At 53.2% G+C, this 18,075-nt stretch overlaps 1 protein-coding gene across 1 annotated transcript; it reads right to left on the bottom strand.

Annotated features, from left to right (window-relative positions):
* Nucleotides 1-4,985: 4,985 nt before the first annotated feature.
* Nucleotides 4,986-13,454, bottom strand: TMEM222 (transmembrane protein 222). Its single transcript, XM_010576169.1, has 6 exons — nt 13,335-13,454; nt 10,819-10,903; nt 10,014-10,045; nt 9,219-9,315; nt 8,922-9,052; nt 4,986-7,920 (listed from the first exon to the last, which is right to left on the bottom strand). Exons 1-6 carry the CDS (start codon nt 13,445-13,447, stop codon nt 7,833-7,835), a joined length of 546 nt encoding a protein of 181 aa, XP_010574471.1. The 5' UTR covers nt 13,448-13,454; the 3' UTR covers nt 4,986-7,832.
* Nucleotides 13,455-18,075: the final 4,621 nt, after the last annotated feature.

The following is an 18,075-nucleotide window of genomic DNA, read 5'->3' as shown; positions in this document are numbered from 1 at the left end:
GAAAACCTAGTGTGGGGCAGTGCAGGGTCCCTGGGGCTTTGCAGGGCCCCCAGCCCCACGGCTCCCATACCATGGGGCAGCCCCAGTCCCCCCCAGCCTCATCCCATCACTAACCCCAGCCCCACAGCCCCTACCCCATGGGTATCCCCAGCCCCACAGCTCCCATCCCACCCAGTGCGATCCCATCTTGCTCCAAAGGAATGGGGGTCCCGACCACCCGGGACAAACCTGGGTGCTCAGCCCCATGCAGGATCAGGCCGGCAATGCCCCGCAGTGGTAAACCCCAGTACGCAGCGCAGGAGCATCCTTCCCCAGCACATCGGGGACCTGTGCCTCAGTTTCCCTCGATCACAGAGGGAGGGTGGCTGGTTGGGGGGGGGTGGGTCAGGCTCCCCACCAGGCTCCAGCCATCACCCAGCCGGCTTTACGACGAGATGGCAGTGCTGCTGGGGGAGGAATTGCGGTGGGGTGCAGCGGCAGCAGCCTGGTAGCACATGCTGAGCACAGGACCGCAAGAAAAGGGGGTTATTTTTAGTGTGGTTTCTAAGGAAATGAGACTTTAACAACAGCTCTGTCTGTCTGTCTGCCGGCTGCCCTCCCCTTCCTCCCCTCATACGGTGATCTCTGCTCAGCTCCGGTGGGGAGAGGCCCTAGGTGGACGAGGTCCCTGCTATGGATGCTCTGGAAATGCAGCGAGCGTGGCCAGGTCTCTGCGGGGGGTGGAAGGGGATGGCTCAGGGACGGTCGTGTCCCTGCAGGGGTGCTCGTAGGCTGGTGGCTCAGCTCTGGGTCGCCCAGGGTGGGCACTGATCCCCTTCTGTGTGTCCTGGACCCTTTGTACCAGCAACATCCAGAGCAAGAAATGTTTATTGGCTGAGACTGGGACAGGAAAGGATGTGGCAGGATCCGTCCCCTGCTCCTGGATCTCTGGAGATGGATGGACAGACAGTACCTGACACCCCGGTGATGGGCTTGTTCAGTGGGGCAGTGCCCCTCCTCGGGGCCACGGGCAGGCAGCTCGGGGAAGCCTCGAGCACAGCACACACAGAGCTAAACCCCACGGCCGGAGGCGTGGGGGAGCAATGGGTCACATCCTGCAGTGTGTCCCCCCACGCCATCCCTGGTGACCCAGAGGCGTAGTGAGTTTGCTGGGTCTCAGCTGTAGCCGCTGCAGCACTGCAGTGCCCGTGGAGCAGAGCCTCCCTCGGTGCCTCCCTCAGCCCAGGACAACCGTGGCCGGAGGCTGCGTCAACCGGTGACACCGGGGAACACCCTGGCCACCAGCACAAGGCGAGCAAGGCGCTGGATCAGCCCTCAGGGATGGTTTTCCTTGCAGAGACCCTGGAGCGAGCCAGGCAGCCGCGGTGGCCTGCAGCCCGGCTCCAGCCACCTCCCGAAACAGCATCGGAGGGAGAAAACCCCCCTTCTGTCTCCTGGGTGCCGGGTGCTCGGAGCTGGGTGCTGGCAGCTCAGAGCTGGGTGCTGGCAGCATCCCCGTGGGTGCACAGAACAGGTTCTGCCTCATTTCTGTGCTGGGCGTTTGGGCAGCGGGGAGGGAGTGGGGGTGAGGAGCAAGTCCTGTCCTGCTCCCCAGCCCTGCTCCCTCCGCCAAGGACTCGTTCTTCAGGAGGCGCAGGCAAGCCTGGCTCTCCCGGGGGGAAACCGAGGCAGGGAGCACGCGCCGGAGCATCGGCAGCATCTCGCCTGCTTGTGGGTTTGCAGGTGGGGGAGTGGGGCAGCACCCGCAGCATCAGCAGCCCGGTTGGGTGGGCAGCACCTGTGGGACCACCAGCTGAGGGCACCCAGGGTGGGCTGCAGGGCTGGGGGGGGGCGTTGAGGGAAACAGGCTTTGAAGGCTCCTGCTGGAGCTGAGCTCCACGGTCACTAGCTGCCAAGAGCATCTCTGGAGGGATGGGGACCCTGGAGCGGCCCCTCCAGCCCATGTCTCCCTGACAAGGAGGTGTTGACCCCGCACGGTGGTGGGGAGAAGGCCGGGAGGGATGGGGGTCCCTCCCCCGGGGACCCAGGAGGGGAAGGCAGGCCTTTGTGCATCCACGGAGCCCACGCAGGTGGTGGATGCAGGAGATGCTAAATCCCCCCACGGGCACCAGCCGCAGAACACAAACATCTCTGCAAACCAGAGAGGGGGTTTCACATCCCAAAGCTGCCCCACAGACACACAGCCTCGGCAGCCTCCCCCAGCCCCAACTCGCCCCCCTTCCCTTTCTGCCATTGCTTTTACATCCCTACGTCCTCCCCCCCAGGGATGGAGCCATCTGGCCCCATTCCCCCCCGCCAGGGACTTGGCTCCCCATGCCCTCTGCCCTCCTGGTGCCTTTGATGTGCCGCTCGAGCGCTCCCTGGGCATGTGGGGATGGACCCCAGCTCCCACAGGCTGGGGATCTGCTTGCTTGCAGCCCCCTCCTCATTTTTAATTTTTAATCCTGGCAATAGAGCAGGAACCTCGTGGCTTTTCCACTTTCGGCTCTGGCTGGGGATGATGTGCAAGGCCTGTCCGGGAAGACGTAGGCATCAAGAGCCCCAGCACTGGGTCTTGCACCCCCTTCCCCTCCCCTGCCTGGGAAACAACAGGGATGATGGGGTGGCTGAGGATGAGGAGGGAGCTGCAGCCTCGGAGGCACCACAGCTGCAGGCAGCCCAGCCACCACCACTGGCGTTTTCAAAAGCTTCCACCGTGCAAATGCTTAAGTGCAATTTGATATTGCTCCCCAGGGAGCCCTTTGATGTGCCCCCCACACACACTAAGGGAATGAGAAATGGGGCCCCCTCGCCTCCGACCAGCTGCAGCAAAGTGACCCCGCTTCAAAGGCGGCTCCACGCCAGCCCCGCGGCGCTGGCATGGCCGGCGATGGGGCATCTGCTTCCCCGACCCCATGGAGAGGTCAGGGACCCCCAGCCCCGCTCCCCACGCTGAAGAAGCCCCCACACCATGGCTGCTGGGGTGGATCGGTCACGCTCGGCCATCCTGGGCGAAGGCAGAGGGGTGGGAGGCAGTGAGGTCCCTCTGATGATTTGGTTTAGGTCATTTGGCAGGTTGGGACGGATCCAGCCACTCTGCTTTGTGGCCTCCCTGGCTTCCCGCAGCCTCCGTCCCTCCTGGGGCTGGGCTGACCACGCTGAGAGGTAGAAGAGAAAAATGAGAGGAGCAGGGCTTGCAGGGTCCAGCCTCCTGTGACAGCCGGAGATCTGTGAGCACCCCGGGCGCCCGAGTGTGACTGTCTTGGCACATTCAGACCGGCTGCTTCCATATAATCCCCAAATACCATGACCCAAACCGTGCGGCTCAGCTCCCACGCACCTCCAGCCAGATTCCCTGCAGCTCCCCAGGCAGCAGAAGTGGGTTAGAAAAATCTTGCCACGCTTGGGAGGCAAGCAGGGACCCAGCAGGACGGTTACAGCAGTACAGAGCCGTGCACGCCAGGCAGACCGTGTTCCTGGTGGGTTTTGCATCCTCACCTCGTGCTCCAGTGACAGACGTGAGCAGGATAAACCCCTCAGAGGCTGCCTGCCATCCCCACCGCTGCTGTTTCACAGCCCTGGAGCCAAAGCAGGGGCTGGAGTTAACACAGCCGCAGGAGCAGCGTGGTTTGGATCGAGGGGCTGAGCAGGAGAGGATCCAGGTGGTGTTTTGTAAGATGGCTGTGCCGTTAAATCCCCGGGCCTTGTACACAACCTAATTTTAAGGCTGGTCTACTTTCCCCACGGCGCAGCTCTGGCCTCTGGATATCAGATGTAACGGAAAATCGGCTGCTGCATTAGCACTCGTTACAGCACTCAGAGGCCCAGCTTCCCTTGCTCCCAGTTCAGGCAGCTGTATCCTGCTGGGAGAGGGGAAAACGAGGCCGGCTCTTCGCATCCCACTCTGCTCTCCGCTCCTCTATAACTCCCGGCAGCCCCAGGCCCTGCACACGTCCCCTCCCCAACAGCTTGCAGGGTAAATGGAAGATAGGGGGCTCTGTGCTGGCAAGGGAAAAGGAGCCAGGAGGCCAGTGCCCCCAGCCTCCAAGAAAACAGAGAAGTTAAGAGACTTAAGGGAAGGGGAAGCTATTTACAGCTAAAGGGGATCAACCTGCAAGCGGGGGCTTATCTTCTAAAAAAGCATCCTCTTCCCCAGAGCGCTCGGCTCCCCCCTGCCCAGGGCCACACAGGGCTCTGCTGACCAGGCAGAGGCTTAGAGACCAGCACAGAGCAAGAGCAGGCAGAGCCCTTTCTTCTCCTCCCATATATAACAAAGACCCTCGGCAGGTCCCTGGCTTTGAGAGACCTGGGATTAAAGCCTGCAAATGTTTCCCATGCTGCGGCAATTGGGTTCCTCCTGCCCCCAAACACCTCTTCCCGACAGCAGGTCTGAAAACAGGGCTGTGAGTTTTGCCCTGGAGCAGAGCAAAGGGCAAATTCATAAAGTAAAAGGCATGGGAGCTTCAGGGCCTGGCTTGTGCAGGCAGCCAGACACTCTGCCTTGGGCCAGGAGAGGGGCCAGAGCTCAGCCAGGCAGGGGGGAATACCAACTCTGCTCCCGGCTGGAAGAAGGAAGGAGTCTTGACTACAAGAGATGCGGCACTTGGAGACATCCACAGAAATAAGTTTATTTCCCCTACTGTCAGGATTATGAAACCACAGAAGCAAAGTTTAAATATTTACAAAGTAATCCAGTGTCCCACAGAGATAAAGAGAACAAAGGATGAGGGTACAGAGGGCTCGCCCCTCGCTGGAGAGCAATGGCAAAGCCACGGAGCTCTGCAGCATAAGCATGTGCAAAGGGGAAAAGAGGGGAGCATAAAACTGGCATCTGGAAGGTGAAGGACAGGGTGAACCTTTAATGTGGCTAGTCGAAGGGGGTACTGCAAAGATGCCAGCAGTGAGATGAAGGAAGCTGCAAGGAGAGGATATTCCTTACCCACCCACCTCTTCTGCCACCTCCCACGCCAAGAGGAAGCAGCCCACTCCCTGCACAACCGCAGCCACGCCGAGCACCGCCGGCATTTCTCCACACTCCTGCAGCGTTGGGTTGACACTACCGCAGCGTAGGAAAACCGTAAACCCGACCAGCCCACCCGCCTCCCCCAGCATCCGACCTCTGCGGGCACCATCCTTCATTGTGTGAGTACAGACAGCTTTGTGTGTCCAGCACGGATGTGCGGGCTGGCTCTGCAGTACCTCAGCTTTGAGTCTTGCTCTCCCATTAGCCACATTTCCTTCGAATGCCCAGAGCCATCCTCTATCTCCGTCGGTGGAAGCGGATCGGCTGTTCAGCCAGGACTTGGGCAAAGCACCGCCTTCCTTCCCAGGCAGTCAGCACTCCAACCCACTACGAGGTCCATTTGCTGCTGCTCGATAAGCCTCCATTCGAAACCCAGATCTGGTAAAAAGCGTTAGGAGCAAACGACAAGGATTTTCACAGTGGGGAATGGCACTCAACATGTTTTCAGAAGTCCCAGGAGCGGGGACTGTGGCCAGCAGCCCCACTCCCGGCCTCCCCCGACAACTCGAAGTCTCAGCTTTGGCAATGCTTGTATAGCTTATCTATAAAACACTGAATCAACATGTGAGACAGGCCTAAGAGTCTCTAGGTTATTGCTACTGCGTAAGACAGGTTGGCTTCAGCCCTGGGGCCAGGGACTCCGAGCACATCCTTGGTGGGTCACTCTGAGAAATCATACTTAAATTAAAAACAGAGGCAAAGGACTAATCTCTCCTGTTCAACTAGCTTGTCCTAGGGCACGTTAGCCAGCAGGCTAGCTGGGTGGAAACCGCAGCGACACAGGGTAGCTCTGTAAGACACCATCCTTTCATTGTAAGGTTCTCCTTGATCAAGATCTTGGCTTTCTAATCAGCCCCAGGCCCAGCACCCTCCAGCTCACTCTCCACACAGGCTTGAAATGACTGTACAGAGCAGACACCGACGACTATTTTAGTTCCAGGTAGACAGGGAAGGGTGCTGAGGTCTGCACACCTCCACCCAGCCCAGAAAGGCCAGCACCAGATGAGACACAGACAACTGGGTGCTAGGGAGAAGGGAGAGGTTAAAGGGGCTACTTAAAAGTGACCGAGGAAAAGGAGGAAATGCAGAAATTGAGAAGCCCAAGAGAAGTCCCCGAACTTCCCATATGGCTAGAGGAGCTGGGGAGATGGAAGCAGATGAGGCACACAAGGACAGGTCTGAGGGCCAGCAGGGTGACAGCAGTCAGAGGAAGCCACAGAGATGGCAGGCAGTGGAGAAGAGCTTTCTTGCTGGCCATAAGCACTGCTCGAGGTTGAAATCCATCAGGTAGTGGAGTAAAGAGCTGGCCTTTCAAGGCATGAGTGAAAAAGCTATTCTCCTTCCTCTGCAGTCAGAGGGGATCTGCTCAACTGCACATAACCCTTCAGCCACACTTTTTTTTTAAAAAGCCACCTGGCTCAGAGCCCCACAGAAAGCAGCATCTGCAGGCCAGAGCCTCCACAAACACAGACCTGGACCTCTTCCCCTGGAAGAGGCTCTGGGTCACGTCCAAATTCACTTCCTGCCTAGCACTCAAGAACAATCTATCCCTCTACTACCCATCCTGGCCCATCCAGGGCTCAAAAGGGCCATCAGCCCCACAACGCTGCCAGACTAGCATTTCTCGCGTCAAAGCCAGTCCTGCAAAGCATTTTTACCCAGGTGTGCTCTTCAAAGCATGCCAAGGAGGTAAACAGACCTTCTCGTTCACCATCCAGGAACCAGTCGCAAGAAAGCCAATGACCCAGTTTGCTGCTGCAAAGCCCAACCAGAACATGGATGCCTTCCAGTCCCTTCACCTTTTCTTTTAATCTCTGATGGCCCCACTAAGCTCAGGTCTCAGGTGCTGCTCTCATGGATGCTTTCAAAACCCTACGCTAAGCCTTCTGCCCCAGAAACATGTACCTGCTCCTACCGGCACCTCTGCAAGCTCAGGTAGGCTGCGACACACAAAGTACTAGGGATCAAAGGAAAGTAAGTGGCTCACGAGAAGTGTAATGACAATTTTAGATATTCAGAGCACAGGGAGAAGGAGGGAAGCTGTTTTCTCTGGCACAAGCTGAAAGGGACTTAGCAGTAGACTCCTAGCTGTGCAACAGGCTATTGAAAGTGTGCAGACTGCCATGAGCCATACCCAAGTCAGACGATCGACTTTCCTGCCTTTCTGGGCTCACCAGCAGGACCAGATGAATTTGCCCTGCCACAGAGCGTTCCTCTGCATGTCTCCTCAGAGGAGTGTCCCACTGTCAACACCTTTCTGTCACTACTGGGGAGACCATCAGTGAGTGCTGTGGCACTCTACACCCTCAGGAGGAACCCCACACCTCCACTTTGAAACATGTGCTACAGGAGAGTCATGCAACAGGGAAACAACTCCTTCTTGGAGACTCAGGAAATCTGAGGAAGCATCTGATGAAGTCTGCCAAGAGGAAGAAACCAGGTGATCAGAGAGAGCCTTACAAGGTGTATCTGCTTGTGCTCCTGAACCAGGAGGCAGGTTTTGCCTTGTGACTTTACTTGGCACTGAAAGCAAAGGTGCCCACGCCTCTCCTTTCCTGATTGCATTTCTACCTACCAAATTGCAGAAAGGGACCATATTCAAGGAGAGAGCAGGAGCCTTCAGAACCCCTGACACTGGGAGACACCATCGACAGAACAAAAACTGAAGGAAAAGAAGCCAGTTCCAGGAAACAAAGACGAGCTGTTACAATGGAGTGGAGCTGCCACCTTCCCTGGAAAACTCCTCCCAGAGTCCCATGCCTCCATCTCGCTGGATCAGTCACAGTTTCTTTCTTCGAGTGCCCATGGAATGGGGAGTTCACAGCTGCCATCACCGCAAATGAAGTGTGAGAACAACGGTCACGATCACCCCCAAGAAGAGGACAAAGGGAAGCCAGGTCTTCACAAATCCCCCTATGCTGCAAAACGGAAAAAAGGGGAAGGGTTCAAAGGTAAGAAATCAGCAGAGAAAGACAAAAGGGAGAGAAGGATGTGACAATAACTGGAGAAATCAGAGGGAGACAGATGCCCTTCTGACTTTCTTATCCATTGCTGACACTGCCACACATCACATCCTGGAGATTCAGTCAGTGTTAGAAATTGAGACTAAATCAGGTCCACAAATAACTATATCATGAACAACAGGGCTGGACTCTCCTTCCAGCTTAAATTCAGGTCAAAGACTAGCACGTTTCATATCTGAACAGACAGGAGTGGTGACAGGAGACTACAACAAAATGAAACCCCATTACCACAGGCCTCGTTATTCAGACTGCTGGCATATTTAACCAAGACAGCAGGGACTACACTTGCCTAAAAGCTGGTAGAGAAGCTTCTCCAGAACAGGGAAGACCCAACAGAAGTGGACCAACTCAAAAGCTTCATGCAGGGCAGTCCTTGCAGAATCTCCTTTTCAGGCACAAGGAGCTGAAATGGAGATTAAGCGCCCTTTCTAGTAAGGAAAGCTTGGGGTTTCCCTCTCCACTCAAGTTGGAAGCTCCACGCAGTTGAAAATCTGACTAGTTTTTATGTAAACAAGATTCAAGAGAGGGAAGAGAAACCAGTAATCCTTGGAGACAAGCCATTCTGTGACCTTATGTTCTGACCTAACCCAGCCAAAAGACAACAGAGTGAGACTTGCTTTAGCTAGCATTTCCCAAATTCCAGGCACCCTAAATTAGATGCCAGACACAGTATTTTGGGAGCAGCATCTAGTGCAACCCACCAAGCACTCTTGGTCCTTTTCCTAAGAACAGGCGGCAGGCAGCGACAGTACCACCTACCAGCAACATACACCCACATGTTCTGGGGGAGATGTTTCTCCCTTCTCCATGGGACAGTCTGAAGCTTTGGAAGGCGAGGAAGAACAAAAGAAACAGAGCCCCTTTGCCTGCTGAATCTAGACTGCTCCTCACCTCACCTTACATACTTCCCATACAGGAGTGAGAAGAAGCAGAGTTTCACCATGTTCCAGGAGGTGCTGTTATCGTATCTCATCAAGTTTAAGGCCAGAGCCACATGAGAATGGCAGTTATCACAGCAAAGGTTGTGCTGGAACAGAAAAAGGGGCACCAGATTAGAAATTCTGTTCTTGAGGCTCCCCAGTTCTGTACCCTGCGCTGGTGCAGAGCCACAGGTCCCACCCCTGCAGCAAGGACCCAAACACTGGGGAGATATTCCTCCACACACAGACAGGACATCAGTGTCGGAGCCGTACCATTCGGTGCTTGTACTCCTCCGAAGCATCATGTACAGCTGTGTCCCAAGCATTGGGACCGGTGGAGTATACTTTGCTTGGATCCAGTTTCCAGTACCTAGAAGGATGAGAACAGATCCCTTTGCACTACTGCTGCACCTTCACAACTTCTTGCTCTTCCCAGCAGGAAGATGCCTAAAGGACTTGGAGAAATCCACTGCCTCTGGAGTCCATGGAACTGAGCTCTTCAAGACAAGCGTATGCTGCAGAGGGCAGCAGAAACTACTGCTCAGCACCCTCAGCCCAACAGCACCCCAGAGAGAGAAACTGCAGACCTCAGGGGCACAGACAAAACTCTGAACTGCTTTCGCATCCCATAATATGGAACCTTCGGCCATTCAAAACGTAAACCTGATCTGACAGATACACAAAACCCAGGCACCTCTCCTCCTCCCCCCAGAAAATCATTAACAGGATGTGAGTGATGACAGTTCATTAGTACAGCGCAGGCAGTATTTACTTGGAAGAATTGTTGTTATCTTAAGATGTTTTAGCCTTTTCTTTTCTCTCTCTCTTTTTTTTTTTAATAAAGGCTCCATACAGCTCTAGTTATTAATACCATTACATTGCTGTCACGCTTCTAAAAAGATTTAATTTAACGTGGTTTCTTGAAAAGCAGAGACACAGTAGCCATCCACTTGAATTAGGGCATCTGAACAACAAGAAAAGCAATATTATAGCATGTCTGTCTCCATGAATTAAAGGACATCTGCAGGTCAGTTGGTTAGTTTAATAAAAACTAACAAGAGCACTTACTTCACTGGCTTCCCAAATGCCATGTTGTCTTCCTACAAAAAAGGAAAAACGTCTCAAGAGGATAACCCCGTGCAATATTCATGACATGCCTCTTGCTGGAAGGCCTCACAGCCCGCGATCGCTTAGTGATAAAACTGTCACATTGCCTCAGCAGTCTCGAGACACCAATCTTATTTGTGTGTCTGGATTTAGATTTCAATTGTTTTCATAGTCCTGTTCTGGGCACGAGTATATTTATACTCTATACACGGTGACACCATCTAGCTATATGGTATAAGTACCTTGTTCCCCCTCTTTTTTTTTCTTTTTTTTTAAACTGTTAAGACTTCATTAACTCAAAGTTGTAAATGTCCCAATGTACTAAAAGTTTTAATTAAACTCCCTTACTTTCAAAATCCACCAGACTATAAAGCAGTTTAGAAGACTGGCACATACCTGATGCTAGCAGCATGATAATAACAGGCATGTTGAGGAAGTTGGAAAGCAACTTTTGCTACTCAGAATTAGACTACTATAAGAGAATTTAGGTCCAAAATTCCTAACTACGAACCTGAACTACTAAGGATTTTTTCCCTTCCACCAAACCAAACTAGCCACTACCCATCATATCCCTCAAACGATCTCCACTGGACAGCAGCCCACAGAGGAATAGCAAAGATCTGTGATCTTCAGAAACATCTACAGCCATTACTTTGCAGAACTTTGAGCTGTAAAAGACAGGGGATGGCTCAAAAGTCACCAGCAAAGGTGAGAAGCAGACCAAGCAGAGATTCTGCTTCAGCACCTGGATCCATCATCTACTTACTGAGACAAAGTACGGCCCTGCGAAGTCCCGAATGACTCCAGTCGACGTGCAGATACCCATGTGGCCAATGATCGGGAAGAGCCATCTACCGAGGTAACAAGCGAACCATCAGGCTGAGATATTTGCCCCCCGATCATACCGAGTGCGTGCAACATGCTGCCAGGAGATTGCTGGAGCGGCCGTACAACCAGCTGCATAGCATGGGATAGACAGGCACAGTTAACATGTTATACGCAGCTGAGAGATGAAAGCAGGTGAGCCAGAGCCAGGCAAAGACCCGTAAGGATGAAGAAGAGGTACAAGCAAAAGAAAAACACACAGGGAATACCCAAAGCTGTGCTGACAAGCAGATCTAGAGTCAGCTCATCTGTGGGGCAGTCAGACTCCACGATTTTAGCATGAGTAGCAGCAGTTATGGAGAGCGCAAGACTCCGAAGGCCTGCGCTACACACATCCCTGGCCAGGGAAGGGCAAGCCACAGTCTCGCAGAACAAACCCATTTGTGTACCCAAGTAAAAATGTTAGATCCAGGAGAAACTGCCTTGAGATAAAACTGGACTTTCCACTTCAAGAACTGAAAATAAGGTCAACTTGCCCATCTTCCTATCTATGCTACAGCTTTTCACAGCAAACTAGATTTAAGCACCCCAGACAGAAAATGGGGCTCCTGGCTCCAGGAAGAGCATTCCCTCCCCTAAACAATCCCATTGTTTCAGAGACCTTCTCCTCCCTGTTAGATACTTATGGCCCAGGGAGCAGCAGATCTATATCCCAACCCCTTTCCATCATCATCACTTAGAAGTAAATACTTCAGGCCAAGTTACAGCTCTCTCCCACATCCTCTGGCATTCTCAGGTTTGCTGACCTCTCTCCTGAGGGACTGCGCGCAGCGACTAATATTTCAGAAGAGATTACAGCAGGACTAAAGAGCAACAGATTCACAAGTCATGGCTCAATCAGAGAGATCCTAAAACTATCAAAATAAAAAGGGACTGAGGCGGTTGGATGTTATGAGGAACAACAAGCCATACATGCCAACAAGTGCAGCTGAGGTTATAACGATCATATAACTCCTGTTGATAACAGAACCCTACGACAGAGAAAGGACTCTGCGAAGTTTGATGGTCTGCACTTGCATCGCTTACCCTCTGCATGTTCCTATCTGGTGCGAAAGAAAGCAGCCAGACAGTTTGGCTATCTGTGCAATGTTATATCAGCCAGAAGGTAGGGCTGAATATAACGCTGTCACAGCATTACCACCTTCAAAGGTCTATGTAGTTCTTCCTTTTTTTTTTAATTCTCCTCTCAGCACTGACTAGCTTTCAAGCCTCCAAATCCAAGGATGACAGGAAATGTCAGAGAAAGAAAGCAGAGCTATTATGCAGTCTAACGAGAGATTTTGCCAAATAACAACGCTGAGATTTCTGCTGCAAAACAAAATCAACAGGAGAATGCCACTGTTCATCAGGGAATGAACCCACAAGAAATACAGATGCCCAGTGACTTTGGCAGCAGGACAGTTCTCTTCATCAGTCCCAGCAGGAGATAAGAAGGTTAAAACCTTTGGAAAATCCTCCAGGAAAAGACTAAGGTGGGAATTTTAAGCAATCAAAAAAGAAAAAAAGTAAAAAACAAAGCTGGTTTGTAGCTGTATGCGAAACAGCAACAGCAAAGCTACAGCTTCTCCTCACCGAGGAGAGTTGCAGTGCCATTCCCAATCCTGGCACGGACCACACCACATCTTCTACCTGACTTTCAGCTCTGGCTCAGTAAACATTACCACCTGATTTGAAACGGAGGGGAAGAGGAAGGCATAAAAATAAGCCTTTGTGTTCCCAGACTACCCCCAAACCCACATTTTACAGCTTTTCATTTTCCCACGACCAGAGTAAAACTCAGAAGTTCTCCTCAGAGCCTGCTTACGCTTGGCTGACAAGACTGGGAAGGCAAATCCACTTCTAACTCATTACAAGTGAAGCGCAGGGGCTCTCCTCAAGGCATAAGGTGGTCTAAGATCCCTGGAGCCAAACCTTTGCTCCAAAAACATGAAAGCCTTCCCACGTTTCATTGGATCCCCTCCACTCCGGCTCCTGCAGAGACAAGCCCGCTCTACTGCAAAGCCTTCCCCACACACGCCCTCGCTGCAGGGAGAGGAGAGCCCTACCCCAAGGACAGAATCCTACACGGGCCCCAAAGCAGCCTGGCACCCAGTCACCCCAAAGCAGGCCGAGCACCCCGAAGCGAGGCCACCCCGGAGCAGGCCAGGCAGCCAGTTACCCCGGTCTGCCTGCCCCAAAGCGGGCCTACACCCGCTTACCCCAAGGCAGGCCAGGCTCCCCGCCAGCTCCGCAGCTGGCTGAGCACCCGGGCACGCCGAAGCGGACCGGGCAGCCGGACCCGGGGGAGGCAAGGGGGGCCCCGGCCCTGGCCCTTCCCCGGTAGGGAGGCGCGGGCCCAGGCCTCAGCCGGGCCGCCCGCCCCCGGGGCCGGCCGGGAGCGCAGGGCCCAGCACTCACGTCAGGACGGGGATGGGGGTCCACACCACGCAGTAGGGGAAACGGCCGCGCTCGGCGTCCAGCCCGGCCCCGCCGCCATTGAACTGCTTCATCTTGGCCTCCGCTTCCGCCATCACGGGGGCCCGCCCCCCTGCCCGCCGCGTTTACGTCACTTCCTGGAGACCGCGCCCGCTTCCGGGCACGGCCGGTAACCAGGAAGCGGGAGCGGGCAGGCTCCCTCGCGGCCTGGCGGGCCCAGCGCCCCCTCCCCCGGGCCCTCCCCGTTTTGGGGAGGGGGAATCCGGGCTGGAAGGGCCCCGGGGCTCACCCACCTGGCCGGCCAGCCCGGGCGGAGAGCCCACAGCCCCGCGGCTGCTGCTTGACGAAGCGTTGGCTCGCTGCTCTCCACACCCACGGAGAGCCGAGCTTCGGGATTCATCCCCCCACCCCGCCCCAGGACTTCAGCGGCTTCGTGCGGCGTAGAAGGGCCTGGGTTTGTTTCACAGCAGGGCCTTCTGCTCCGGCGAAGCTCCTCCAGGCAGGAACCTTCACCCCTCACACCTACCTTGTGCAGATCCACCACGCAAACCTTGGCAGTGAACTTCTCCCTGTTGCCCTTCCAAAGACCAGAAGCTGGAAGAGTCAGGCCCCGGAGCTGCCAGGTAGAAGGCGCCCTCAGGAAAAGTGCAAAAGCAGAAATAAGCATCAGACCCAGCCTCCCCTGAGAGAGATGCGGTCAAGGGACTGCAAGGGGAGGAACAGCATTTACAAATGGAGAATCAGATTAGAAAAATAACAATTGCTTTATTAGGAAGTTTAATTCAAACTACACGAGAAAGCTGAAGAAGAAATATGTTTATTCCAGATTTCCACCCACCACAACACACTCGGCAAAATACAGAGTGACAACTCACTGAACTAGTGGGAAGAACAGGGAGGACATCGCTTGCCCCAGCCCAGCAAACCCAGGACGGGGACATTCAGCCCAGCAGGTGCAGGAGAGCTGCCAAGCATCCAGCCCCTACTCTCCTCTTCGCATCCTTCCATGCTTTCCTTGGAAGCTGGTCGTTTCCTCCTCACACAGAGGCCTTGAGCTGCATTCCCCTTCAAGGCCTGTAGTTACCAGAGCTCTCCAGCACAGTTTGTGGCATCATGCTGTGTAATGCCAAGGGGTTTTGCTAATAAAACAGTCTTGGCCCCTTCCTGCACATGGTTGGGTTCCTCCTCACACAGAGCAGAGGCAATGCAGAGCCAAGCACTCTGCTCACAGAAGGTGCTGGCTTTTGGTATTAGCAAACCCTGTTAATGGCAAGAGCCACGTTCCCAACAGTCATCACAAACTTACAGCTTCCACATAACCACCCCACTTTTTACTGAAATTTCTCTCCTTCATCAAAGACTTATCTCTATGCGTTCTGCTTTCCATTACCTGACTGCTCAATAATTAAGCTGAGCCCAGCCTTCCACATTTATCAATGTATTCTCTGTTCTGGGGACAGAACAGCACTTAACACGCTCACTGAATTTTAGACTAAGGAAGCTTCCAGCTTGAAAGCCCAGGAGATCCATAACCTCTACCGGCAGCAGAGGCACATCAGAGGGGACACCAGTCGGGAGTTGCCAGTATGGCAGTAGAAAGCATTGGCTAACAGTCTAGTGCGGAGGTGGCCTACCCGCCCTCAATACACGCTAACTTGTCATATGAGTACTCAGGCTTCAACACAACTAGCTTAGTAATGCATTGAAGGCTACATTTCCTTGCCTCTACTGAGCCCTCAAGAGATCATCTAACATCCCACCTTATTTCCTAGTCTAGACCATGTTTTAGGACAGCCCCTCCAAGAAGGAGGGCTGCTTCAGAGGCAGCTGGATGGAAGCAGAGCCATCAACTGAGGTGCTCATGCAGAGCAGCTCACGTCAAGCTACAGTGTGGGCATCGTCTCAGCGTGACCTGTCACTGCATCAAGAGTTGATCAAGAGCCTGAGATCATGCTCCTCGGAATCTGATGGTGAGGGAATTCACAAAATAGTCCAGTTACAAAAGAGAGAAAGCCGAGGAAATATAGACACCCTTAAGAGCAAAGCCATGCCTGGTGCTTTGGTTTCCAACAGACACTTCCTATTTTGGCACTTTGGATGGAAGATGCACACAAAGGTTGTATGTGTTTCAGTGAACACTTTGTTCAATGAAGAAAAATACTTGCATTGATTTGCTCCAGGCTAACGTAAGTATCAGAGATTGTTAAAAATCTATGAATAGGGGCCAATGTTCGCATCAGCTAATGTGGTCCTGGCGCGTTTGTCAGATTAGGCAATGGATTTGCTCTTCCTGCTTGTGTATCAGAGGCTGCTAAGCAGCGTATCACCAGGGACCAGCTCCCTTGGCAAAGCCACGCAGCAAGGATGACACCGACAGCCTCAGCAGGACGCATCTCCCTGCAGTGCCACCTCACACCCTCCCCTCCCGCGTGGGCAGGGGGCATTTCAGACAGCCCAGTTTATTCTCTCCTAAACTAAGTGCAGGAAGGCAAACCAGCTGCTGGAGCACAGGAAGAACACCGTTTTCCCCAGGCTGGATTTAAAAAAGAAAAAAAAAAAAACAAAGAAAAAAAAAATCAATACAGCACTCCTGTACTGCACAGCTTTCTTTTGTGTTTGTCAGGCAAGCGGAAGGGCTCTCCATCCCCAATACCGCACTGGCAGAAAACGGGTGAGCTGTAGCTGACAGCAGGGTCTTCCTAGTGACAACTGGAAAGCTGCTGCTGTTCTACTGCTATTGATCTAAGCAGAATACAAAACACCTGAAGTCAGCAGGGAAAAATAGCTGCAGTTGGAAAAGAAACTGCAGGGAGGGGGACACATGGACAGGGACGGGAGAGCAGGTAAGAAGTTCTCCATGCATAAAATTAAAGGCCGGGCTTTTTATTGCAGCTATCTTGCCTGACTACCAGACTGGATCGATGTACAGAGCAGGAATCCTGCCATCATTGTTTTCGCAATCTCTCATTTGACAAGAAACAAAAGGTTTCACTCCCACTTGTGCCAGCGACTTGCCATCGATGGCTCCTCTCTCCTGTTGTCAGCAAGGAAGCAGCTCTACTTCCCATCAGCCCAAAACGTCCTCAGGACAACGATCTTTGCCTACTCACTGCAGGTGCCAATGCATCACTCGCACCCTGGAGACGCGGAGCCCTTCTGAGAGGAGAGCCTGTCCGCTCTGGGAAGAAGTGGCCCAGACCGCACACTAGTTTGTCCAAGCACACGCCACCATGGCTATAGCTGGAGCTCGGCCTGGAAGGGATTTGGTTACCTCCCCTTTCTACCCCAGCTCATCTCTGAGCCTGAAAGAAGCAGGCACCCAGCCAGCTCTTGTTCAGTAAAGCGGCTTCCTTGGGAACCTTCCCTGTTGTGACAGCTCAAACATTACAGGGACTGCCAGGACCAAACCACTCAAGGAAGAGATCCCCTCCCCCTTCTGACATTGACAACCGAGGCAGCAGCAGGCAACACCGCGTGCAGGAGTCTATTTAAAATGTCACCGAGGCACAGGCTGATGGAGGACACCAAGGCGTCCTTCCCCCGCCCTGGAGGTGATGCTGGGGTGGGTTGCTTTGCGTTTTTGTTGTTCCTTTCCTGTGGTCTGTGCCTGCTGCAATCTGACAGCCTCTAATCGCTCAGCATGAACCAGAAACGTCACTCTCATCTGTATTGATGATGGTGCTACTCACAAGCGAAAGAACATACGCAGGCTCAGCCACCCACCCCAAAAGCAATGCCCCTAAGCCATCTCACCCTTCGGCTTTAACCTTCAGGTCTTTTCTGCTTCCCTGTCACTTGAAAGCTGCATTTCCTTCTCTCTCCCTCTCCAACTGACACAGCCAACCCACAGGGCAACTTTTATGTTTAAAGGAAAAGCCACCAGTTTCTCAGGGACAAGGGGCACAAGGTGGAAGCGCTCAAAGAGCCAAGTGCAGGTCACAATCATTTCTCAGCTATGAAATCCACAAAAAGGCCCACCTTTTCTCCTTGCCAGCCCCGGCGCTGGTCCCGATCAGTCTCATCTCCTGCAGCAGCAAGGCCTGAACAAGCTATGAGAAGCATAACAGGCAGAGGACTGAATTCCTCACTGCAACAACAACAGGCAGTTTTCCGACATCCTGCTCCCATTTTGCTCAGAGACAGCAGCCATCTTGAGCCCTTTGCAGACTTGTTCCTGGCACTGTGACATCCAAGAAAAGTGATCTCATCAGTAGGGCTGTGATTGTTCTTCTCCCCACATCCCAGAGCATATCACTCCTCTCCCTCCTCAACCCAATTCCCTTACCCAAATTACAAATAAAACTCATTTCCTGGGTCCTTCTAGCCATTTCCACCCACAATTCAACCACTCAGCTTCCCCTTCCATGCTTCCTCTTTGTCCAACCATTCAGTCCAAGATCTGACCTAATTAGTTGATTGCCAATTCCAGCTGTGGATGCACATTGCTTTGTTAGAGCAGAGCTGTCTTTTAAAGCAATAATTTATATCAGACGGGATTTGAAATGAAGAGGCCTCAAAAGGCCTTCAGCTGAAAGGTGTCCAATGGGAATTTTTAAGGGAAGACTTCAAATGGATTCTGAAAATAGCAGACTGGTTTTCTAACTCTTACTTAAGGCCTGGCATTCTGCAGCTTGGAGGGCAGGAAAGTATTTGGGAGGTTTTGCTGCAGGAATCCAGAGAAGAAAGTGAGTTTGTGATATCCTTTAGCAAGGGATCATCTCTG

This window comes from Haliaeetus leucocephalus, unplaced genomic scaffold, assembly GCF_000737465.1.
Source record: "Haliaeetus leucocephalus isolate CR32 unplaced genomic scaffold, Haliaeetus_leucocephalus-4.0 Scaffold517, whole genome shotgun sequence".
Lineage (NCBI taxonomy): Eukaryota > Metazoa > Chordata > Aves > Accipitriformes > Accipitridae > Haliaeetus > Haliaeetus leucocephalus.
Note: the sequence above shows the minus strand (reverse complement) of the source record. Positions and strands in the feature narration are given on the sequence as shown.

Excerpts from the sequence above, each read along its gene's own strand:
- TMEM222 (XM_010576169.1), bottom strand. The coding sequence starts at position 13,447 with ATGGCGGAAGCGGAGGCCAAGATGAAGCAGTTCAATGGCGGCGGGGCC. Across the intron at positions 10,046-10,818 it reads CAGGGCCGTACTTTGTCTCA|GAAGACAACATGGCATTTGG; the intron begins GTAAGTAGATGA and ends CCTTTTTTGTAG. Across the intron at positions 9,053-9,218 it reads AGGAGTACAAGCACCGAATG|CACAACCTTTGCTGTGATAA; the intron begins GTACGGCTCCGA and ends TTTCTGTTCCAG.